This window comes from Apus apus, chromosome 4, assembly GCF_020740795.1.
Source record: "Apus apus isolate bApuApu2 chromosome 4, bApuApu2.pri.cur, whole genome shotgun sequence".
Taxonomy (NCBI): Eukaryota; Metazoa; Chordata; class Aves; order Apodiformes; family Apodidae; genus Apus; species Apus apus.
This window is the reverse complement of record NC_067285.1, coordinates 105,331,694-105,357,131: the sequence shown is the minus strand read 5'-3', so window position 1 is coordinate 105,357,131 and position 25,438 is coordinate 105,331,694. Positions and strand designations below refer to the sequence as shown.

General features: G+C 38.2%; 1 protein-coding gene across 5 annotated transcripts in view; it reads left to right on the top strand.

Annotated features, from left to right (window-relative positions):
* The window catches only part of RGS12 (regulator of G protein signaling 12), an 86,951-nt gene extending 71,220 nt beyond the window's left edge, over positions 1–15,731 (top strand). For 2 of the 5 annotated variants that reach the window (XM_051618596.1, XM_051618595.1), the window contains exons 13-16: positions 251–327; positions 825–978; positions 3,599–4,213; positions 15,059–15,730. In XM_051618596.1, the coding sequence (XP_051474556.1) occupies positions 251–327; positions 825–978; positions 3,599–4,213; positions 15,059–15,423 (1,211 nt within the window). In that variant the 3' untranslated portion in view covers positions 15,424–15,730. Of the gene's footprint in view, positions 1–250; positions 328–824; positions 979–2,069; positions 5,748–15,058 lie in introns of those variants that run through there. The other 3 variants (XM_051618592.1, XM_051618594.1, XM_051618593.1) reach the window with 3 other exon arrangements.
* Positions 15,732–25,438: the final 9,707 nt, after the last annotated feature.

Sequence of the window (25,438 nt, the reverse complement as noted above, 5' to 3'; positions counted from 1 at the left end):
AACCGAAAATTTAGGAGAACTTCATAATCTTTAAAAATATTGCCAGTATTTGGAAAATTTGAAGATGAGAGGGAGATTTTGGTAGGTTTTGACTGAAGATATTGGGGCTATCAACAGTGCTCTCTATTTTCTGAGTACATCTTTGAGAAATTTTAAAGCAAAAAACCTGTTTTGTGCATCATTGTCACTTAAATATTGCTTTGTTATAAAATTATTGATTTGTAGTTATAGAAGGTGTGTTTATGTTCAGTGTTTACAGATAAACAAAAAAGTGCATCAGTAAAACAGAGTGCCACTGTAACTACTTCAAGGAATCAAGTATCTACTGTAAGTCTTCTGCAATGATGTTTGTCCCTTAGATCATCTTTTGTTTCCTTTTGAAATTCTGTACTAAAAGCTGTGTTTTGTAACTAGATTGAGTATAGCTATAGTTCATCTGATGTTTTTTCACTGTCCGCAGTATTTATTTGTGAGAACTTCGTCTTTGTGATTAATCAGTTATCTATTTCATTGCGTTGTATTTGTTGTTTCATGTCTCATTGGCTTGAAAATATTTGAAAATGATTGAATTACTCTGAAAATCAAAGGCACTTTCTGCACTGTGCATTCTTCAGAGTAAGCAATGTTATATTTATTCATATATTTTTGGGAATTACTATGGCAAATATCCTGTGCGATAATCAGGATTAATTTAAAGCACTTGCTGTGGGTGGTGACAGGGAAATGTGTTTTCAAAATAACTTTTTTATTCACTTAGACCATATTATGTACACAATGATACAGCCTTAAATGTAAGTAGTACCTTAACTTTCCTTCTAATGCAGGGAGAGGGAAGAACTCTAGGAAAGTCTAATTCTATCAAAATGAAAGGCGAAAATGGAAAAAATGCTAGGGAAGTCCGGCTGTCAAAGAGAGAAGACTCTATTGCAAAGATTGGGAAAAAAAAATGTCAGAAAATAAATTTGGATGAAGCAGAGGGTATGTGAACTTTATAGCTTACATATTAACATAAGTAGTCTTAGAAAAATGAGAGCTTTTATGTGTGTAGGAAAAGGTTCCATGTGTATAATGCTGCATTGTCATAATCATAGTCATGATCCATATATTTTTGTTCGATATTGTGTTTGAATTGTGAAGTTTTTGAAGCTGAAGGTAAAAATTTAGTAATACTTACAGGTAAATGTGGGTGCCTAGTGGGATTTTCGAAAGGGAAAGCTACCTAATTCTGGTAAAACAAAGAATTAGTTACTCAACTGCAGTTGAGTATCCCATTGGATCCCACTCACAAGCTTTCCTTTCTGTTCACCTTTATGTAAGTGTCTTGAGTTCACTAAAAGGCTTTCTGCACAATGCTGTAGAACCTAATTTACTCAGGTAAGAATTTTAAAAAAGTTTCTGCCAAAGTCTCTGACAGGGCAGTACAGTCTGACTGTGGAGGTGCTGTGATGGGCAAGAGTAAAAGATTTGTTTACATTCACTAAGTGCTCCAAAAAGGTGGTTAGAAGTGGAAATATGTGTAGATGTATTGGAAATCTTGTATATTCTGAGTCTGATTTTTACCTTCAGCTACGTCTTGATAGTTTTGGTGATACCCTTGGAAAAGAACTCATAAGGGACTATGCTTTCTTATAGAAAGATGTGCTGGGGAGAAAAAAGGAATAAAAACAATATAGGAGTAGGAATCTGGACATACCCCCAGGTCCAGGAGCATGAACTGAAGCAGTTACTTGTCTTGTCAGCCCTACATGTTCCTCCCTGTTTTCTAAAGTAGAAAAAAAAAATCAGAGGACATATTTTTATCCACAGATTAAAATTCACCACTGATGGTACCTAATATGCATATCCAAAACCTGGGTGTGCACAGTTGTACAGGAAATTAATGTTAATCTGTGAATATATGCCCACTGATTGGAACTGAAAAAAAAGTGCTGTGACTAAAACTTTTATTACAAAATAGATGTTTGTTTATGTGTTATTGCAAAATATTTGTGCATTTTAAATTATTTTCTGTTACTTACTATTTTGTTAACTTGTTTTACATATTTTAATATTTTCATTTTTCTTCCTAGGGCTGAGTAAAACATTAACATAATTTGAAAACTTCAGAATTCGAGGCTTTCTCATTTTTATTTTGAATTTTGTGAAATTTGTCCAAGTTTGGAAAATACGTACCAAATGCTGTAGACTGCTTTTAATGAAAAAACAAAACAAAACACAAACACCCAACAACTGTTCTATGAAGTTTGAAATTTCAGAAACAAACACATTTTTGTATGACACACATTAAAAATGTTGCATGCTTTGATATGCATACTGCCATTCTGCAAAACTTTGGCAATAAGAAGCATTTTGAAGCTTCCGTCTTGGCTGCATTCAGATTTTAGGGCATTTGACACAGCATGTTAAAAAGTCATTTTTACAAGTGCGTTGCAGAGCCTGCCAGATGTGACTAGAGGATTAGGAACAGTCATACAAGTGCCAGTGTATGCCTTCATATTATGTGAAGTTAAAACTGATACATTCTGTGCTTTATTTTGTAATGGCTTTTTGCTTCAAACAGTATTTATAAGCTGGATTGAAAATACTGATTCTAATTTGTCTGTTGGAGATGGCCTTTTTAAGCATCTTTAGTATCCTGTAGTTTCAATGCTCTTTTCTTGAAAAATTAGGACATGCACAGACCTTATATTAAGAATGACATATTTTTATATTTATATGTTTTGTACCAAAGAGTTTGTTTATTGTTGTGATGCTTCTTTTTTGAGGACTGGTATAATTCTGGGCTCATGATTGAAAAGTTTCTTGTTGCCAAGTTTTGAGACTTTCTAGAACAGTGGTGATTTACTCTGGGTATTATTTATAAATAGAAACATATTAAACCATTGGACATCATTAAGGATGTGATCAGAAATTCCCTTCTAGTTGTGTTAAAAACTCCATAAAAAAGCTGCCCCATCACTTTTAGTAATGGTTCCTTTGATTATTGACTACCTATATGCTACTGATTCATTGCAGTGCAAAGCAAAATGGGGTGACTTCAATAATCATCTGATCATGCCCTGTGATGAGAACATCCTGGATTAAAACTATGCCATGAATTGAATTTAAACTGTGATAAAATATATTTCAGCTGAGAGAAATTCAATATAAGAAGGAAGTTTGCAACACTTTGAATCTTTGACCTTTCAAATGGCACAGCTATTTTTGAGTTGAGATGGGTAAAAAACATCCAGAATATAAAAATGTGCACCCATTGTCAGTAAGACCAGAGCCTTGTTTTGTATAAAACATTAAAAATTCCTGTGTGTGTACAGATTTATTTACTGCATAAAACAGAAGATGTGTTCAAGGCTCAGTGAATTGCAGCTGTTCTAAACTGCAAAATTCTTACAATAGCAATCGTGATGGTCTTAATTATAGTGATGCTAGTGAACATTGCTGCAATTGAAAAAGTTCCTAATTAACACGGGATCTTATTTCAAGGCAGCATTGAAAGAATTAAAGATCTTCATGGAAAATAAATGTGCTGAAAATTTAGGTTGTAATGACATTGCACTTTCTGACAAAAACATGTCAATTTTGGGTTTTTCCCCAATAGAATTTTTTGAACTCATATCCAAAGCTCAAAGTAACAGAGCAGATGACCAACGTGGACTGCTAAGGAAAGAAGACCTTATTCTTCCTGACTTTCTTCGTTTACCTCCCACTGGACCAGAACCATCCTCATCTACTCCTGCAGGTCCCAAAGGCCTCAACAAGCGAGGTTCAAAAAACGATGGCAAGGATGGATGTACATCAAGTGGCAAACAGGAGCCTGTGCAAAACTTTAATGAAAATTCAGTTAAGAAAAAGGGTTACTCAGAAAATAAACATAAATCTGCTTTGACAGCACTTCACAGTCAGAAGACTTTCAGTGTTCCTTTTAATACTGCATTGTCTCCGATTCCGCATGCCCAGGAAAGCAATGCAGCCATATGGAAAAGGCAGTCAAGAGAATTACAAGCTGAAGGCATCCAGATGGTAGATGATGAGAACGTGGCAGACTTGACTCTTGTGGCTGAAGGAGATATTAGTAGCCCTAACAGCACTTTGCTACCACCGCCACCACCAACCCCACCGGCAGACATCAGTAAACTCACAGAAGCCAACTATCCACCCCCAACTCCTTTTGCAGGTAATCAGGAAAAATCTGGATGTCAAAGATCCAATTCAGGTATTTCTAGATTTTAATAGCCTTTCCTTTCACGTAAATCTTCTTTTCCTTGGCACTGTTAATCACTATTTGGCACCCTTTAAAACCAGAACAAAAATTCTCTCTGCACCTTAATTTTTTTACTAAAAATAAAATAAAATAAAATAGATTTTCATTGCCTTAGTCTGTGCAAACTGTTATATCTCTGGTTGCCTTCAATCATGGATGTTTGTTTGGATTTGGCATGTGGCCAGCAGTGGGCACATGCAGACAAACCTGTAAAATACATCCATATGCTTTAATTGTCTCATTCTTTACCCTAGGAGCACAAAACAGGATATCAACATTTTAGAGCTGCAGAACACTGTTGTGCTCCAGATTTTCTGATTCATTTGTCATAATGAGATACATGATGAGGTTTTGAAAGTTCAAGTGCTTTAGCCAGAGCCCTCATTACGTGTTGAAAATTGCAGTACTGTTTATGATTAAAATTTGAGATGGATAAACCTTAATTTAAAAATATTTCTCTAATAAATTAGATTTTTGTGACTAAAACAAAAATGTTAGGGTTTTTTAACTCATACTTTGCTACCCAGAGACACTGATTGCATCTATCACACTTTCTCCCAGAATATTCACATGTGAAATAGCTCTTTCTATTAGATAACTTTAAAGAAAAGATGTAACTTTTTTTTAGGATGTAAGTTTCATGGTCTAGCAATATCCCAGAGCAATATTAGCCTGAAGCTGAAGTATCGAATTTCTTCATAAACATGGACTCTAGTAATAATTGCTATAACCAGAAACAAGAATTTGAAGATGATGGGTGACATTGTGACATTGACTTTTTATAGTCATTGTACTGTACATTTTAATGTAAAATATAAGAAGAGGTATCTATGTGCTACATTTATTTTTGATGTTTCACAAACATATGGTGCCATAATTTGTATGATCACATTTCTTTGTGATGTGGGAATATGCTTTTTAATTATTTATCTTTTTACACAGAGTATTTGATACTGTTCTTTATCTGTATGGTTGATGATCTGTAAATACTTCTTTGGCTGTTGGATGCTTATAAATGGCAATGCAAATGATTTCATCCTCTTGGTATTTTAAAAACAAATTCCTTTATTGGTAGTATTTGGGAAATGTTCTATAAAGCACTACCACTTAATTTCTGAAACTGACTATTGAACAGACTTGTAATCAGTGCCTACGAATAACAGAACCACAAAATGTACTTCAGACCTATTGATGTTTATATGCATAGATTTGTGTTGGTGTCTTTCTGATAATATGACAAGTGTGCAACATAGGTAACAATTTGCATATTTTTCAGTGAGAACTGTTGAAAAAACCATTTGCACTTAAAAAAACCTTCATGAATTTATAATATTTTAATGCATGCCATACATTTCTGTGTAACCACTGAACTGTAGCTTTCCCTTTTCCCGCTTTCTACTTTTTACTTTGTAGAATTCTTTGTGTAGTTTTCACATGTATTTTGTATCTTTGTTCTCTCAGGAGTAATAAATTCTAGACCTAGCTATACAAACTGGTTTTAAGCTTTGATTTTCTTTGTTATTTGAAAATTGTTTTTTATGTCCTGGATTAAGAATTTTGATTGAAATTATCTTCTAAAATCAAACACATTAATAGATACAAAGTAGCAATTACCATGAGATTTAGTTGACAAATGTTTTATTTGTTAATAATCTAGATACCAAAGGGCAAATGCTGTCTTGAAATGCTGATGGCTCACATGTGAAATCCAGAGCATTGACATGTGCACCAGAAGGCAGATAAGACAGGAGATTTATTTTAAATGAGTCATAACAAGAACTCCTGAAAGGAGAGGCTCTTCTGTCTTTGGGGTCTTGGGCTAAACTTTATATTCATTACTTTCCTTCTTATTTTAAACTAAAGCAGTTCTTCCCTGGGCTTTAAGAAATGAGCTGGTGATCTCAGTTAATTTGATGTGGAGTAACCAATATAACAACTGCTTGGGTAAGAAATGAAGAGCTGGATGGGTGCAGGAAACCCCACTACCCTTTTCGTTCTAAGAGATGGGTCCTACATAACAGTACTGTGAGGCTTAATTAAATAAATAAATCACACAAACCCCTCTCTCCTCCAAAAAAAACCCAAACCAAACTGCAGAGAGGCTTGTGGTGCTGTTACTTAGGTCTTATTGTGTTCTGGGGGCTGAAAATGTAGTTTTTCCAGAAGTCACTGTGTTCCCATGTAGTCATGGACCTCCATGAAGGAAAATGAAGCAGCTGAAAGTCCTGTGGCAGTTCCCTTTTTAAAATTATTCAGACTTTTGCACAACAAATAACTAATATCCTATATGTGGAATTATTTTAAAGATTTTTTTAAAACAGATTTTAATGTTCATGTGTTCCACTGGTCTACTCTACTTCCGCTGGTGATTGTGTTTTATTTTTCTGTCACAGTCACCTGTGAGAGACCTTTAAATTAATGGAACAAAATAGGTTTGCAAAACTAAACGCTTAGTTTCTCTTAGCTTTGTGACAAATCAGGTTTTATCTGGTTGTTTCTAGGTATAGAACAGCTTTGTTTTTGCTCCAACCTTATTGCATACACCAACTCTATTCCACACTCCTCTCAATACACTATTTTCTGGGAACTCTATTCTACAAAAGAACAGTGATTTTATGGAAAAAGTGTGGGCTGAAACAGAACTTTTCTATTTTCATGATTTCATGGAGTTTGCATGGGAAGACTATTCAGTGATATACAATAATTATAATAAAGACTGCTGGAAACTCTTTCCAGTCAATAATTAATATTTCAGAGGACTAAATCATTAATAATGGTTGCTTTTTTAAGTGCGTTAATGGTTCTCCATTCATAACCAACTTTCATATAAGTTTAATTGGATTTAAATTGTATTGAAAGAATAATGGCTACATAATTTGAAGTGGTCTATACTCTTGATTTCAAATGGGTATGAAGGCAGGTGATGCGCATGGTTACACTTTGTGTTGGGCTTTTATATGTTGGGTTTCTTGGAGCTGGGAAAAGGGTCAGGGGAATGAAGCAGTCCTTCTTGTTCTGAAGGGAGCAGTTCTCTAACCACAGACTGATGTAGCAAAGCCAGGTCACTCTTCATCCCTGTAATGGGTAATTCCTGAGGTTCTTTTAATTTGAAGATTTTGAAAACAGAATATGAATAATGGAAAACCACAAAATGAGGTTTGCATCGCTCAGAGCTTTTGAGAACAATTTTTCAAACACAGATCTTAGCTTTCTTAAGTAAAATGTGTTTATACTTTAATAATATTTAACTATGAAGTACATATCCAATCAGTTGCAATACAAGAATCATTCCTGATTCTAGCTGCATTACTCATCAAGAAGAAAATGCCTTTATTTTTCAATAAGCCTGCTAGTTTCTGGCAGATTTCCCAGTTCAAAAATAAGGGGTTTCTGGAGTTTCATAAGTAATTCTGAAATGTACTTCATGTCTCTACATGTAATGGTGGTCGTACCCATCTATGGAAGAAATAACTTCCTAATTGTGTGATGTAGTTGGCTTGAAAGGATGTGTCTGTTTTTGAAAGTGTTAAGATACTGATTTAGTCTCTTCAGGTTGGGGTTTGTTTTGTTTTTGTTTTTAATTGCATGGCATAATCTAGGTACTTTGAATGTTGTCCAGTTTTTCCCAGGGGGCTGGGCATGTTCATTGCCCAGGGGAAAAACAGGTGTCCTGGGAGAGGTGTTTTTTCAAAACTTTAGTCCCCTCAGAAGCTGTATCAGGCCAGAGGCAACACACTAGCTTATTTATTCAACGATATTCCACTGGGGCATCTTGAGTTGTTCACCGTGGCCTCTACTACAAAGTCGGTGGGCTTTCAGTCTCTGTAAGAACTGGGCTTTTCAGGGAGTACCATTTCATCCTTCAATGTGACAATTTGCAGCAATCCAGACTGAAGATGCACAGACTATAATTTGAGTCCATTGAACTGTTCTTCCATTTGTTATTAAAAACATCCTTTTTTTTTTTTCCTTTGTATTTAGGATGAAAAATATTCTTAAAATGAAATTAAAATTGCAGTGAATGGAATGATTGCCTACAAAGTAAGAAGGCTTTTTTTTGTCGTTGTATATTTATAGAGTGAATCCAGCAATTCAGTCGAATAAAGAGTTTCTTAAAAATTCTCTTTTGATAGATAATGTCATTGGTTAAGATAGGGAAAATAAAATGATGGTGAACTCTCTGGAATTATACTTTAATAATATGGCTATGGGAGATAAAGAGTGAATGTAGACTATAGAAGAAGTTAGTTAATTTGTTCTGAAGATACCATGTTGTTTCTGAAGTAGATGGGCAAGCATATGCTCAAAATAACCTTGCTTCCTTTCTTATTAGAAATATTTTTTTTCAGATAGTACCAGTGCTGGCATTTTTGTTGTTGTTTTGAAAGATAAATTATGCAGAAATAAAATGCAGAGTGGCTTCTCAGAGCCTGGGGCTGGCTATTGTTCCCAAAGACAAAAAAACCTAATAATCCCAACAGCTCTTTTTGATTATTCACAGAGAGGCTGTAGTGCCCTGTACCCAAGCAATAAAAATCAGCTAATATCAGCAATGGTTCTGTGACTTTCCCTTTTTGGCTACTAAACTTTTCAGTTATAAGGGTAATAAATTCCAAGTGCTATAAACCTGGTGATAATTAAGGAGATTAAAAGCAATCACACATATATCTTAAAAAATTAAAATAAACCTTTACTCTTGTAATAAATTCAAGATTATTTTATGTAATTAATATTGTACACAATCTATTAATTCATGTGCCATATTTTAGAGAAAATCCAGCTGTGTTTTCTGTGTAAATCAAGATAACCAGGTAAATGAAAACATAAATAAAAATGTAAGAACATGACTAAATGATGTAAAAATGACTAAAATATGTAAAAATAAGGTGAATATTTTTAATAGAGACTGTTGTCCTGCAGTTAATGATACCCTTACTGGCCCTGAGTAATTTTATAGAAGATAATTGGATTCTGGATCAATATAAAGAAGTACTCATGGGGATCCAATAATACTAAGGCCAGAATCTGCTAATCCTCTTTTAATCAGAGGATGATTAAATGGAAGAATTACATGTAGTACATGACAGAGATCAATAATAAACAAAAGAGAAGGAGAGTTATGTTAAGAGCAGACAACCAGGAAGCAAGGAAGGCCTTGATGGATGATTAGTTGAAATGTAAGCTTGTTTAATCAAAGAGCAAGAAACACATTTTAGAGAGAATTACAAATTTTATCGCTGACTAGATAAAATGTTAGAAAAATTACATCTGCTCTTTGAACCAAATGCACACAGGCTAAAACCAGATCTGTTCAAGCACAACTTGCATTGGGATGATGAAACGAACTTGGATATCAGTTTAAATGTAACTGGTAGCCCTGCTAAACTACGTTTTAGAATTTCTTAATTGAAAAATAACATAATTAATGGCAGATTAAATTAAAACTGATACGACTAATTCAATCCACTACTTCCCAACATGCAGTTGTTAAACCTGCTGTTGCTGCCAACTGATGGAAAAGCGAAATCACTGTGAGGGCTGAATATCTGCAGAGGTGCTTTGTCGTGCCTGTTGCTTGGAAAGTGGTCAACTGAAAACTGTTTCCGTTTTAGCAGTGGAGAAGCAAAGTTGAAGCAAATTTAGTTATCATTATTAAGAGCATGTGTGTCACTTGATCAAAATTCAGAACTTTAATTTTATTTATCCTTGGACTGTTCCTGCCTTTTAAGTGGTGGTGTGTGCAGTTGCCTTCAGCAGCTCTTGTAGTCAGATGTATATAATATATATATAAAATGCCACTGCCTGCAGCAAACACAGTTTGCAGTGTTTCCTTTTTTGGTTAGATATGCCACTGGTGAGCACTAGTCGCTCTACCCACTCCCCTTTCTATGTAATATCCAGAATTTGTCCTTCCAAATAATGTTTTGTGCTTTGTTCTTTGAGACCAGTGCGGTGAAATAATTTCTGTCTGCCCTGTGCTTCTAATCATAACCCTGATAGTGCGTTGCAGGAATTCCCAGGACAAAAGTAAATAGGCTGGTAACACAGAGTGTTCCTGCTCCGTAGAATAATCTCTTTCCTACCTTGATGCCCTCACTGTTGCTGAGTCAGATTTCAAAGCTCTGAGCATGTGCTGCAGTTGGTGTTTCATCATGCAAGTAAAATTCAGCATGTAAAGTCAAACTTCCTTTGAAAAGATTTAACATAGACTGTAGGTAGAAACCTTTTATTAAATCCTCTTTCTCCATGGTGTTTTATCAGTTAAGAGATAAAAGAAAGGAAACTTTTGAAGGGAATTTAACCTGCAGAATTCTGATTTATAAATGTAAAGTTTCTTTTTCCCTTCAAAAGCAGAAATCACTTGACAAATGTAAAAAAAAAAAACAACAAATGCTTAGAGTACTAATAGTGCATCAGCCAGTGTGGAAATTATTTATCCACCATTGAAAAGAATCCACATGTAGGAAGCATAAAATTTTGAAGTACCATTTCGGAGGAGTTCAGGACAGGAAGGGAGAAGTGTCTTTCCCAGAATGAATCTGCCAGATTACATGGATCTTAAAGAAAAGTTACTCATACTGAAATATTTCCAGGACATCCATGCAAAGAGCATTGCAGAAATTACCATCTCAAAGCTCTTTTTCCATAGTCTCATGTATAAAAAGTGCTCTCTCAGCCTAGGACAGGTTGTTGTAAGGAATCAGAGAGGAGAACCATGTCTGCTCCATCTCCTGCCTGAAAGAACACACCAGTCTATGGATTTGGGGACTGACAATGTCTAAATGCATTTGGAGGTGGCATATGCCAGTAAATAACCAGTTCCAGCAGCTGTGTCTGAAAACTGGTGATTTCTTTGCACAGCAGTTATAGGTATTATGAAATACTTCAAACAGATTCTTGGCTGCTGTTAGTCAGCACAAAATCATTAAACTGGAGCCCGTTCTTCTTAACTGAATATCTGGCCCTCTCTGACATTAGAGGTCAAGTGCCTGGGATCAGTAGTATAGAAATCACAGAGTAACTGTGTAACCTCTCAGTAGAGCTGAGAGCCATCAATATAGTGAAGGATTTTGACAAGAACAGGAGGATTTTAGCAAATCTAGAATGCTAAATGAAATGCTGAGTCTGCATGGAAGAGGTCTGTCTGCATGGAAATAGCACTGGGAAAATAATGGAATAGAATTTAACATTCTGTCCTACATGAAATCCACCAAGTATGGACTTTGAAATACGAAGGTCAGCTCTTACAGTGAAAGTTAGTAAAAATCTACTTGCTTTTATTTAAAAAGAGATAAATCTGGTGTGAATGGGATTTTGATCATTGAAAGGTGCTGAATTTCAGATCAGATCCAAATTATGCTTTAACAAGTGAATCATAACTCAAATGGGCACATTGAAAAGAAACAGATCCAATAATTACAGTATAGAAACAATATACAAGCACTCAAAGTGAAAATATCAGGAAAAAAAAAATGGTAAAGGAAATGAGATCAGCTAAAACACTGCCTGATAGTGAAGCTTCTGAAAAATGCAGACCAGTGCACTTAGCATTCAAAGCAGTCATTTAGCTGTGAGTCTGGAAAAGAGCAGATCTCCAGTTTAAAGACAGCAGAAGACATGCATCATCCCATCTTTAAAGCAGCTGGAACATATTAATGGGATCAGATGCACAAGAAAATTCCCTTAGAGCTGCTTGGAATGCTTAGCAGGGGAGCTGAGGATTACCAGTAGCCCTGATTATGCTGCTTCAGTCTTTATGGAAATCATTCTGTGCAACTACTGCTCTAAGAACTGGCTTCCTTTCCCTTCTGAATGTAGGCAGGACATTTGACAGATTAGATTCAGGAATATGTAGAATCATTCCTGACATACTTCATGTAAGGCAAAGCCATCCATGGAGGTTTCATCACTTCAGCACAAGAGTATGTGAAGGGAAACGTTACGTGTGAAAACTCTCCTCACCTTAGATGGTTTGTTGCTCAAACAGTGAATACGAGGAGAGCAGTGCTGAAGTGCTGTAGGCATCACTTAAGCTTCACTATAAAGCTCCACTGAGTGCTTGCAAATCTCGAGTCTACTGTAAAACCTGTGGGATACGTTTATACAGAAACTGGTTTGGGAAATGTTTTCTGTTATTTGTGCTAAATAGCCTTGCTTCATAAATGTTTTATTTTTAAAAATGAGAAAAAAATGCACATTAAAGTATTGTTTCTGTGTAGTGCTACTCTTGGAGTCATCTGCCTGTTTGTTGTAGATGAGCCAAGATATTTTCTGCCCTGCCAGGGAAAGACGAGCCGTCTTCATGGTATCATCCTTTAGTGATTCCATATTGTTTCGAACCACTATTTTAGAAAAGACCACCTCTGTTTCTGCCATGCCTCTAGCAGTAATTTGTTAGATGATTCAGTGGGATTGCTTCTGAGAAGGGCATTAATAGAAAAACTGTCCATAGTTTGGCTCTGTTCCTCTCCAGATGAACCGATGTCTTGTGAAGCCTGAGAGCCAAAATTGACCTTATTTTTGCTTTGTTCCTAATAGACAACTTACAAGCTCAGTTGTTCTGGGTGGTGACTCAGTGACACCATAATTCCAAGACTTAATGGCATTTCTTATATTTAGCTGTAGAAGGACTTAGCAACCAGATAAATACAGCAATACCTCCACTTTCCATGGCAGAGCTCAGCAGGAGCTCCCAGTTCTTTCATCTGTTGAACCCTGTTAATGCAGGCTGCATCTTCGGACTGTGGAAAGTTCAAGCTAGCAGAGTCATGAGACCTTACACCACCATCAAAGTTCTTTCTTTACATTATATTTAGTCAAAGGATGCATTCTCAGTACTAGGACAACTGGATGATTCATGCTCTGTCAATGCAAACTATTTGGTGTAATTTACCTTTACTATGGCTTTTTAAAAATGAGTATGTCTTTTAAAACATGAAAGGCATATCAGATCTCCCTCAAAGGACATAGAGCAGTAGTTTTTAAAGATCAAGAGTACAATCCAGTACATTAATACAAGATAAACATTTTAGAATACAAGAATAGCATTTTACACCACAGCCGTGCAAACAGCAGTTAAAATTAAGCCAGTGTTCAGCTGCAGCAGGAAGATGTAAACATTAAGCAAAATACAGTCCCATTAAATGTTAGCTGTAATTTAGCAGGCTGGAGTCATGCTGGGCTGACAAGGCTGAGAAAGCTTTCTGTCTTCTCTGCTATTGCTCAGCTGATTTGTTGGGAGTTTGAACTGATTCCTCTGGATGTGAAAAAAATCAAGCATTACTGATGTGGAATATCCATGTTATTACTGTGGGACTGCACTGTAGCTAAGGCACTAAAATAATATTGCACTACTTAGAATCTTAACTTATTTTCATTAAATAGAAAGCTTTGACCCTTGAGAAGACCCTGGAGTGATTTGATTGAAACAGTGTGAAATTGCTTTTTTAGTCCTTTTTATTTGCATTTCCCCCCTTCTTCATATCAAAAAGTTCTTGATTACAATGATTATACATGGAAATGTATTTTTCTTGCAAAAAAACACCATACACATCACATGACGGAACAAAGACAAAGAAAATATTTCAAAGCCAGCTATGGGATTTGGCCACACAAGTCTCATGGGACTTGTGTGGCTAAATGTGCCAGTCAGACACTTGTGTGTGCTGCCACAAGAGGTTTACAAATGGTTTAGGTAAGGCCCGGTGGTAAGGTTGGACAAGGTGTTATCTTTTAAAAGACCAGCTGTATACATGGAAAAAATAAGTAAGATGTGAAGTGGAGCTCCTTACTCAGATCTGCTTTGGTGCCTTGAAAGTTTTTCTGGTTTTCGCTTGGATATCTGTTGGTCTAATAAAAGCAGTTCTCTCTCCCTGCAAATTTTGCCCCTTTTCTTTGATGTTATGGTGTGGGCACCTCAACTACTGAAATCATGGTGATAACCATGGTGCAAATCATGAAATCAACTCATTCTTTATCCTTCTCTTCTTGTTGCCTGGCAAAGCAGCTTCATCTGCATTTGCTGTAAAAAGTATGTGGCAGTTTGCAGGGTCCCACCTAAGGCAAAACCTGCTTTTGGTGAGCTCCAGGTTTTAATCTAGGATTAACTTGGGATAGCAGCATCTTTCAGTAGCTCTAGAGAATACGCCCAGTTCCCAACAACTGTCATTTCAGAAGTGCTGTACCAAAAAGAAACTTCAGGGTTATAAAATTAAACATAATTCAGGTGTTTCTGGAGTGTTCTTCAGCAGATTAAGATATTTTTTCTTATGCTTTTAACCATGGCCTGTAATTGCTCAGTTGCAGTTCAGGACAGTCAACTACAACTTCAAATCATCCTTTCTAAACCTGATAGAAAATTAATCTCTAGCCAAGTAAAAATAATAGCAGGGGGCTGGTAATGGAGGCCAGTTCAAGTGAAGGAACAGCTCCTGCCCCAGTGGAAGCTCTGTATTCTCCTCCTTCAACTTTGGGTTTGCTGGTGTGAGAATTTTTGTTCTACAGGTGTGCAAATTTATATGAAGTAGATATTTTTAACAGAGTCTTTTTAGAAACTCTGAAAAGTGCTAAATTAAGACAGATACGTATTTATATTATATGTTAATCTTTGAGATATACTGTTTACTTATCAATTTGGCACATCAATACATCTCCTTGTTGAAGTGGAGGAATATTCCAGCTGACTATCTACCATTAGGACCTCAGAGGAGGTTGCAATATTGAAAACTGCTAAAACCAGAAGATACTTAACTCTCCTGTTTGTTTTTCTTGTTGTTTTGTTTTTAATTCTTCTGTTAGGTGCAAACCACAGAAAGAATAGAGATTCACAGGAGACTTCAGGAAACTCTTGTGAGCAAACCTCTCACAGAGTGAAGACCAGCAGAAACTTTAATCCTCCTGGAGTGAGAGAGAGCCCAGGTAGGGAGCTCCCTGTGAACAGGATAATTGATGTGGATGGAGTGAAACTGGAAGACTCTGGCACACGCTCCTGTGATGATTGTGAAGGGAACCTCAGCTTTGAAGGGTACATCTCTGAACTGAGATCTTGCCAAGGAAGGATGAGGACTGGAGTTTACAGGACATCAGACCTTCCGTCTCTGATTACTGTCAAGAGTGAGAAGAATAAGGGCACTGAGAATCAGTATAAAGCTACTTTTGTTTAAATCTCTGTTTTGAATTAAGAGTTCTGGTATTTTTGCTTGGCATCAGCAGCAATGGAGATATGCCTCAGAGACATTTTTCTGAAAGCTATAAGTTGTTTTCAGTACCTGTTGCCTTCAACGAGCCTGCTAGACTAACTCTTCTGTTATGACTTAGGACCTGTAGAATGAAAAAATAGTATTTCAACAAAAGTATTGAGCTACTTGGTTTTGTTTTCTTATCATTTCTATATAATATTCCTTGGGATGATTCCATTGCACAGTGCAATTAAAATGATTATTTCCACTCCTACCCTTCTTGTCTTTAATAAAGACAAATTCACTTTGAATTCCTTTATCCAAACTTCTTATTTAAGATTATTTCACTTTAACCTTCCAATGTTTTTCCTTGCCTGCAGGTTTCTCAGTGTCCCCCATTGACATGAAGTGGAAGTAAAATCAGTTACTGGTGTAAAAAGATGAGGATTATTTTCTTAGTATCTTCCTGTCTGTTTAGTAAAATTTGGGAAGAAGTCCAGGTGGGATTCAGTCCTGTTTAATCCATGGCCTGGATGGATTTATGCAATAAGACCCTTGTTATACAAGCAGTAAGAAGCAAAAAAAAAAAAAAAAAAAAAAAAAAAAAAAAAAAAAAAAAAAGCTGTGAATTTCCTGTGCTGGAAATAATAACTGCTCTTGTAGCCAACACTGGTGGTGTTTCCATACCAGAAATGTATATACTAATTACATAGTGGTGGGAGGGTTGCCCAGGAGGTCCCTCCTCATCACTGCTCTTGGTGTCTTTTAGCTTTGAGGGAAGGTGTGTTTCATTACTGCTCCTTCAATAATCGGTTAAGTGCCCTCATTCTTCTTGCCGTTGGTTCTAGTTTCAGTTAATCTTTTAGCCTCAGGTGGGATTTTGAGAAAGAAAAGATACTTAATGCTACTGAACATGTTGCTTTTGCCACCCACTACTGTTCCTCCTTTCCGGTTTCATCAGAAGAGGTTAGGAGTCTGGACAAGAAAAAGGGTACACGAAGAAGTAAGAGCGTTGGATCTCTGTGCATCAATGTGAAACAGTATTTGGTGTATACATTGAGACCTTCTGGTGAGTCACTGCTTTGAAATCCTTGTAAGACTCAAAATATCATCTTGCATAGCTCCTGGACTGTGGGTCCATACAGGCAGTAAGTCTAAAGCATCACAGTAATTATTCATTAACTTTTCTTTCTTTGCTCCTAAAGTATACCAAGAATTGGGACTTTTCTGAATAGCTGAGAATACTGGAGGCAGTCACTTAGTTTCTTAAGTCTGTAAGATAAGAAAGAGATGTAAGAGTTTATACAGTAAAGCAAGATTCCTAAAACTTAAGTGTTATACATCCAATACTCCAATGATATAAATGAACACAGCACCCATTAGCATCAATAGAATCATAGAATATGCTGAGTTGGAAGAGACCCATCAGGACCATCGAGTCCAACTCCTGTCCCTGTGTTGGGCACCCCAAGAATCACACCACGTGCCTGAGAGCATCATCCAAACGCTTCTTGAACTCAGGCAGGCTTGGTGCTGTGACCACTTCCCTGGGGAGCTGGTTCCAGTGCTTGACCACCCTCTGGGTGAAAAACCTTTTCCTGATATCCCACCTAAGCCTCCTCTGAGCTTCCTGCCATTTCCCTGAGTCCTGTCATTGGTCACAGGAGGGAAGAGATCAGGACCTGCCCCATCTTGCTCTTGACACTGGGGAAAACACTTGTTAACATTAGGCTCAACTCAATGTGTGACTGAATGAGGATATACCCTATGAAAATAGCTGTTCTTTTAAAAACTTTCAAGATTAAAACCTATTTGTGAATCACACTGAAATCACAGTGTTGTAATGATTCTAGAGACTCGGGGAAACGCCCTGGGCAGGAATGGAGACCAGGACTAGGAGTGAGGGAACAGGTTTGGAGGCTGATGTAGCTGGGTACCACGCTGCAATGAACTCTGTTCTTAAAATACAGCCAGAGCACTGTGCATCAGCTGACTTTGCAAGTGGTCTGACTATACCTGTGCTGAGGAGAAAGGGGGAAAGCTTCTGGACTGATCCATGGGTTATGTCGGTTTGTATTGTACCATAAATCACCCATGGGGGAACAACAAAGCAGTCGTAGCCCAATGATGTGAAAACATTTACATATCTGTGTATCTTTAAAATGTTTTTTCCATGTTTATTAAGTCCTTGGTAGAACTTGGCTAAGAATTGCCCATGAGAGGACACTTCTTTGCACAAGGAAATGGCCACATTTTTTTCCTGTCTTCCATGAAATTAATAGCTTTGTTCTAACCAAGACCAACATGACTGATCATTCTGTGATGACAGCAGTCAAACTCAAGAGAGGGCTTTTTGAGCTGTGATGTGCTTTGCACTTTTTGTGTGATTTGGAAAACAAAATCCTCACATCATACAGGTAAAGCTTGAAATTCAGAGACAATCATTGCAGTCTTTATTTATCTCTGATCAGTATTCTAGATGAAGCAAGGTTGCTTGTCTTCTGTTGTGCAAGTGCACTTGAGTGACTTAGTGAGCAGTAGGGATTTCTTCAGCTGGAAGAAAAACACAGCTGAGGGGAGGTATAATAAGGTCTGAAAAACTGTGAGTGCCATGGAAGGGGTGGATAGGGATTAACTGTCACAGTCTTTTCTAATGCAAGAATTAGGGGCCATCAGGTGAAGCTTGTAGATGCCAGGTTTAAATCAAAGAGCTGGTTCTTCACTTTCTCCTGTTTTCCTTTCAAAAGCTGATGTCCTCAGAAAAAATACCAGCAACAACCAACAGCCACATTTTAAAATTTGAGTGAAGCAAACTGGATTAGAAGGTATGAAGGATTCAAAGGGAACTTGACAGGATGGGAGAACCAAGCTGTGTGCAGGAAAATGAAAGATGTGAAAGAATGGAGTTTTCTTTAACATAGGGAAAAATCTTGGCACAATGCCTGGAAATCCTATAGGCAAAGGGATATGGGAAAACCTGTTTCTCCCCCTGCTGTGCTGTTATGCCAGTTAGTGGCATATTGTTTAAAAGAATGAATTCTTAGCTAGAACTCATTACTTCATTCCTTAGACTTATAAATAATGTTAACTCTCCTATTCAGTATCTGTCAGTATATATAAAAGCTAAACCTGCTGGTATCAGTTGTCACAGATCAGGGAGTTAATAAAAATGAATGTGGACAGACTGTCTCTGGCTGATGTTTTCCAAGATTTTACTAAGGATATTGTCCGGTTTTAATTCCTGTGTGACTTCAACATTATAGTATGATTTTAAGTTGCCTCATTATACTGTGATTTCCACTACTAAAGCAATCTATTTGCAATTAAAAAAGCAGCCCAACTGAAGTGCTTCTAGATAGCTTAATCCTTTATCTTCCCAGCTAGTTCCTAAAGATAGCCAGATTTTGTGTGGTTTTATTTCTCTTTTACTTTTCTCAGTTTTTCTCCCTTTGAAACCCTGCTTGTACAGAGAGTTACTCTTATGTCTCCTTGATCCCACAATGATAAATAAAAGGGAAATATAGTCTCCCTGTTCTCTCACATGGAAGAGGAAGATCCACTGATGTATATCAGTACTCAAACTTCAAAGTGTAGCAAACAGTGGTATAAAAAAAACAACCCAATACTTAGAAAATCCTGCAGCTTTCTAAATCTTATTAAATATACCAGTTGTCTTATATTTTACTTGTCATGCTATCAGATTTTCAATGGTAGTTTTGTTGTTTTTTTGTTTGTTTGTTTTAAAGGCTCAGTGAAGAATAGAAAATACACATATAGGTAAACTTGCAAAGAGAATTGCCTGTTAGGATGACTATAGCAGTGAGCCTTGTCAACAATTTTGTGATATAACACGCATGCAAAATAAACCACTGCACAATTTAGCTCTGGAGGACTCCATGGCAAAGAACTGATGGTTTTTGAAGGCACATGAACAGGCTTTGCAAAGTGACTTCACAAGAGATTTACTGCTCTGTGGGAAGGAGCCAGTACCTGGCTGTACCATGTCCCTTCTCATGCTCCTGAACATCTTCTGGGACAATCTAATGTCTTTCAAGGATGCTGGGTCCTTCGTGCACTACTTCTCCACCTCAAAGTTTTGGCCTCTTTCCTTGCCTTTGCTGTTGAGTGTGTTGCTTTATTCCTTCTTCTCTTCTGAAGCTGGAATTTACTGTTCTTGCCAGAAAACTTAAAAGATGTGGCTCAGCCAGTAGCCTCCTTATCTTGTAGTAGCAGAGAAAATCAGGACTTAAGAGCTTATCTGATGTTTCGGAAGTATCCTGATGTTTGCCACAAAACTGAAATCCTTGCCAGTAGCTGTTTCTCAGTAGTGGTGCTGCTGCTCACCCCAGGGCTTGCTGACGCAGTATTGAGGGTTGATGTTGTTTAAAATGGCCTCTCCTGTGGTATTTGGTAGCCAGGAGACTGGGCGAGTGTGCAGTGGGGCACCACAGCTTCCCTAGTGCAAACACCCACAGCCAGCTTTTCACAACTTCTCAAAGCTTTTGAAAAGTTCCGAAGGCTCAGTGAGATAAGGGCCTTGGCCCAGCAGCAGGTCCTTATCCAGAGGTATGAGAAGCCAAAACCAAGGTCCAAGGCACTCCACCCAACTCTCAACTGCAGCTCTTTGTTTTGGGTTTAGAAACGACCATATTTTCTGCATGTACTGGCAGCTTCCCAGGGTTTTTGGGACTGTAGCAAACCTGTGCGACAACAGTGTTGCTCTGTGGATAGTGTGGGTGTTTACCCTGCAGCAAAAACAAGTGCTACATCCAAGTGCTTCTCTCTGCCTGTATTCTGGGAACAGCTTCCCAGGGTTATCATTGTAGGGTACCAAACAACTGGGACATTTGTGAACCCTAATCCAATGGATGCCATTTAAAACACTGGAAAAGTTTTTATTGGTCTTAGTGGAATATTTCCTTCCTGTAGGCCAATTGTCACTTTTAGCTGGGTTACTCTTGATTTTTTTTCACAAGACCTTTTCTGCTGAGAAGTGCTGGATGATCAGGTGTCTGCAAATCTTGCCTGTGCTACACAAAATGTTAGCAAATCTGGTATGTTACACATGAACCAACATGTTTTCTTAATTCTTTTCTGGAAGATAAGGAAAGACAATTGTTTATATTTTTGCTCCCAAGTTATCATTCTGTCATACAGTCTAAAATGTTGTTGTACAGAAATTTGTATTCTTGTTTTATTTGTGGTTTTGTCTTTAAACATCTATATAATGACTTTCTAATATGAAAATGCACATTGGATTTATTTCTCATGCCTTGTCTCCCCAAAGTATTGGGAAATCTTGTACCTCACAATAATGTTTATAGAATCTTCAGTGTGTCAGACTAATTTAAAATGCTTATTATGTATGTATGTAGTAAGTAAATAATTTATACCACTGGAACTGATAATGTTTCATTGATACCTAATTTCAATGTAGGGAAAAGATGTGGAAAAAAAGTTTTTTCAGTTACTCTGGAACCTGCTTTCATTTGGACATCACAGCTTCAATGGAAGTATGTGGCAACATGGAACTACATTTTATTAGATTTTGCAAAGATGTCACCTTAAACCTGGCTTGCATGAAGAAATTCCTTTAAAAGAAGATTGTGAAGAATTTCTGCCAAATGTTTATATACCCTAAAAATAGCTCATCCTCTGGAATTTAATAATAGTGGGTTAGATTTTTAGCCTTTAATTATTTCCTTTGGCTCTATTCTAGCAAGGGATTGCAAACCTGAGGTAAGGCAGTAGTGGAATGTTTTCCAGGTAGAGCAATCCCCCTCTGGTTTCCCTTCCACGTAGTCGTGGTGGGTTGTCTAGCTCTGCAGTTTTTGAGTGGACAAATGTGTCAGAACTGCCCTGTCCTTGCAGCAGGCACTGCCAAAATCTACAAATGCGTGACCTACCAGAGAGCAAGAGTGGAAAAACCTGCGATTCAGTGTCTGTGTACCCTAACCTGAATCAGTGACACAACGGTCCTTACATGGCTCCCTTCTCATTCACCATCCTCTTAATTTGTCCTTTGAATGCTCTGTGCCACAGAAAGGGGACATGCAGGATTTGGAGGATCAACAGGAGAAAATAACAACTGGTGGGAATGGGATGAAATATAACTCTTCCAAGTCCGTGCTCCCCATGGTCACCTCGTACTGGTTTCCCGTGATGATGCTGAACATCCCCCCTGCAGGTAGGTTCACAGAGCTGCAAGGCCACCAAAGTGTTTCCAAGCACCCAAAGCCTCCAGCAAGTGTCAGGGTGAGTACTATAAACAGCTCTCACTGGAGAAGGCCCTGAAGTTTGGGAAGTCTATTCTTAAATGCCTTGTGTCTACTTTGCCAGGACATGCCAGCCTGTACCTTGTTTGCCTTCTCTGCCTGCAAAGATCTACTCACAATCTCAAAATAGTATCTAATTTAGTTATTGTACAGCTTCAGGCCTCAATTCCAGAGGAGGCTGATAAAGAAATAAAAGGCTAGCTAGAATTTAATCTATTTAAACCTAATCCTTTTGGAATGGCATAATCTTAGATCGGGGCACAAAAAATGAAACTAATGCCTCTCCCCGTTTCTGGGGTCTTTCTTAAAGATTTGAGTCTTTTCTGGAAAGATGAAACCATGTGATGAGTGCAAACAACCCTTTAATTACTCTTATCCCTCATTTATAGACTTGATCAAGCATCCTTTTCAATAACTACTTGCTGATATACCAACAACAGGAACTCAAATACCAACAATATCTAGATAACTTCAGCCTATTCCTTGCTTTTAAGATTTTCAGAGTCAATACTACAGCCAGGATGAAGCAATGTCTGGCTGAGATCAGCCCTCTGTATGCCAAACAGTTAGCTGAAACTTGTTTGCAACCAGGAGATAAAGGGTGATGGTGGCCACATCTCTTTGATCTTGTCATTTGAGCCTTGAGTGAAACGTGTTCATGTGTGAATTAGAAAATCCAGAACAACACATGTTGCAACTTCAGTCTTTGGCAAGAGGGTGAGGGCACAAACAGGCAGACGTTCATCTTCCTGTTGGAAGGTGCTATATGGGGACCTCCACTGGTCTTGAAACACCTCAGTCTTCTGGAGAATGCTGGTTCTCCCCTTGCATCTTTCCTGTTTGTTTCATGCTCTTGTGGGAAAGGAACAGTTACAGAGGAATGAGATTTTGCTGCTGTTCCCTGCAATGACATCAGCTTAAACCATGGAAGAACTCACTGTGTGGTGCCATAAGATGTAATTTTCCTTGCTAGGCAGATGTGTAGTTCATGGGATTGGGCCTTATGTGAGGAAAAGAACGTATGGTTTAATTCAAAATAGATTTCAGAGCTGTCCTGAAAGTAATGATTTCTCTTTTAGGAGAACCCAGTTGGAATCTTCTTGCCTAGCGTTAGGTGTCTAGCCCCAAAGCTGCCTTTGTATCCATTTGCTAGAAGGGTAGTTAATACTGTATGTGGATATAAAGAGCTATGTTTAATAGTGTCCATGGGTATGAAAAATAGCTTGTTTCATCTTCAAGTTGAAGCATACTTTTGGACAGATGACTTGTACCTTAAATTTCACTTGTCCATGTTTTCTAGGTGTCCATTGCTTATACTGGGAGCCTTGATACCTACCTCAGATGTAAACACATATATAGGAGATCCCTGAAGCTAGGTGGGGTGAATCTCATCTGCCAGTTTCTCCTGATGTGTGAACAATATAAGTGGATGACAGCTCAGATTGTTTCTGCCACAATTACACAGAGCAGCAATCACATTTCTGCAGCAATTACAAGGAGTGGCACTGGAGGTACAGGGAAATGATGGGAAAAAACAGAGAGAAGGAAATATGTGGGAATATCTGCCACACTGTGAAATCTTTAGCCTAAGCCTATTCTTGAGGCCCTGAAGTCAGGATTTGTGCAGTGGGGAGAGAGCTGCTCACTGGGAGGGACCCCAGGTCCTTTCTGGGACAACTCTGCCTGTCCTACTTTTGGGAGCGTGGGAAAAAGGGCCTTTGGATTTTGTCAGGGACAGAATCCCTATTGATTTGGTGAAAAAACTGTGTACCCATCTCCAACAGGATGAGACTGCAGACAAGGGAGAGTAGAGGGAGGTCACAGAGGCCATTGGTAGTGGGGCTTTTGTATGCAGCGAGAGGGGAGCCCTGGTAAGGGACATCCATGTCCCTCCCTCCAGCAGACAAGCTTATCTCTCTGCACACCCATTAGGTTACCAGCTCTCCTAAACATACCCTGAGGCATGGGGCTGAGTTCCAAGGGTCCTGCTTCTGTGTAGGAACTGGAGATTGGCAGAAAGGAGGACGAGGGGAGAAGCTGGAGGAGTCCCTTAGGGGTTTGCTACCAGGTTTGTGATGCAGAAAGCCCGGAGATAAGCCTAGGCAAACACTGTGCTAGATTAACAGCTTGCCAATACAGATTTGTCAAGCTAAGGTGAGTATCCTCATGATGACATTGCACTATCCAGTGTTCAGGAAGCCCTCCTGGCCCTGGGCAGCTGCTGCAGTGACATGGAGTGACAGGAGTGCTCCCTGCACAGGGTGCAGGTTTAGCAGCAGACACCTCATTGTGTGGTTTCCCCTGGTCACCATAGCCAAAAGGCTGATCAGCGGGTGTCACCTGGTACTTCAACCCTTGGCATATGAGTTACCAGCAAAACAGAAAGTGAATGTTTAATAATACATCTGGTTTTCATATATATATGCAAAAAAAAAAAAAAAAAGGAAAATAGATATGTACACATATATATACAGGTTTCCATACAGGATATTATTAGTGCTGCAAACAGAATAATTTGGACACTATTTGTAAACTCTGCTCTCCACCCTACCATGGGCAATAACCACAAAGTTGAGGCAGTCTTTGGGGCTGGCTTCCTTTCCATGGGGCTGTCTCTACCCCCTTACTGCTCTTTCTCACTTTGAAAGGGAAGACTTCAGCTGCCTTCAGCTGCAGAAGTGGAGCCACCTTCCCTCACACATGCCTGACTTACAGACCATTTTAAAGTATGCCATGGGGGCGTCTAATATGCTAATGAAGAAAGTGGGTGGAATAGCAGGGATTTGAGCACAGCTAAAAATGTATGTGCCTAACAATTGCAAATCAGCCTGTGCTGAAGTTACCTAAATGGGTTGGCATCAGTGGAAGGTGGGTGCCTTTACACCTCTTCTTGTCAGTTTTCGGTGAGTACATGGCTAAAAAAAACCACCATACGCCTCTGCGTATGGGCCCACTGCTTCAGCCAGGGTTATTGGGAAAGGTTTGTATCTAAGTCCTTGAAAAATACAGTTACCTCCTTTCCACTCTTATTCATGTACAGTAGGAGGAAAAGTCTCTTCATGCAAACACATCCTAGACTGGTTGCAGGCATAGTATTTTAGGCATGCCATAACATCTGGGTGTACGAATAGAATTAAGTATAACCTTGAAATGGACTTCTAAAATATTGGCAAGTTTTTGCAACTAGATCCATGTCTGGGGTGTATAAATGAAGGTTCCGCATGTTGTGGCTTGTAGCAAAGCCTTAAATCACTCATAGATTTGTGTGATTAGGGGTATAAAATCACAGTCTGGTTTTCTTTCTGCAGCTGAAGCCCAGCTCTTCCATTGCTACTTTTATATGATGTATGTTTTCAGATCAGAACTGAAGTTTTTTACATTCATGAAAGAAACATTTGTAAGCACAGCTGCAGGTGAAAGTTTTTTAAATATATAAGTGCAACTGCAGTGGCTGAATCTGGCTAAAAACGTGATTTCACAGAGAAGAAAGCATGTAGCCATTACAAGATCAGTGCACACGAAGGTGGTCAATTGAAAAGAGAAAAATCTCAGGCAGAACACTGTCTAATACTGCGTCTTGCCAAGGCAAAGCCACCCATGCCAAGGGGAAGAAGTATCCAGGAGGTTGTGCTGGCAGAGCTGCAGCCTGGTCAGTGTGTTATGTGCCTCTTTGGGAAAGTAAAAGTTAGCAGGAAAGTCCAGTGTGGGAATGGATGAAACAGGGC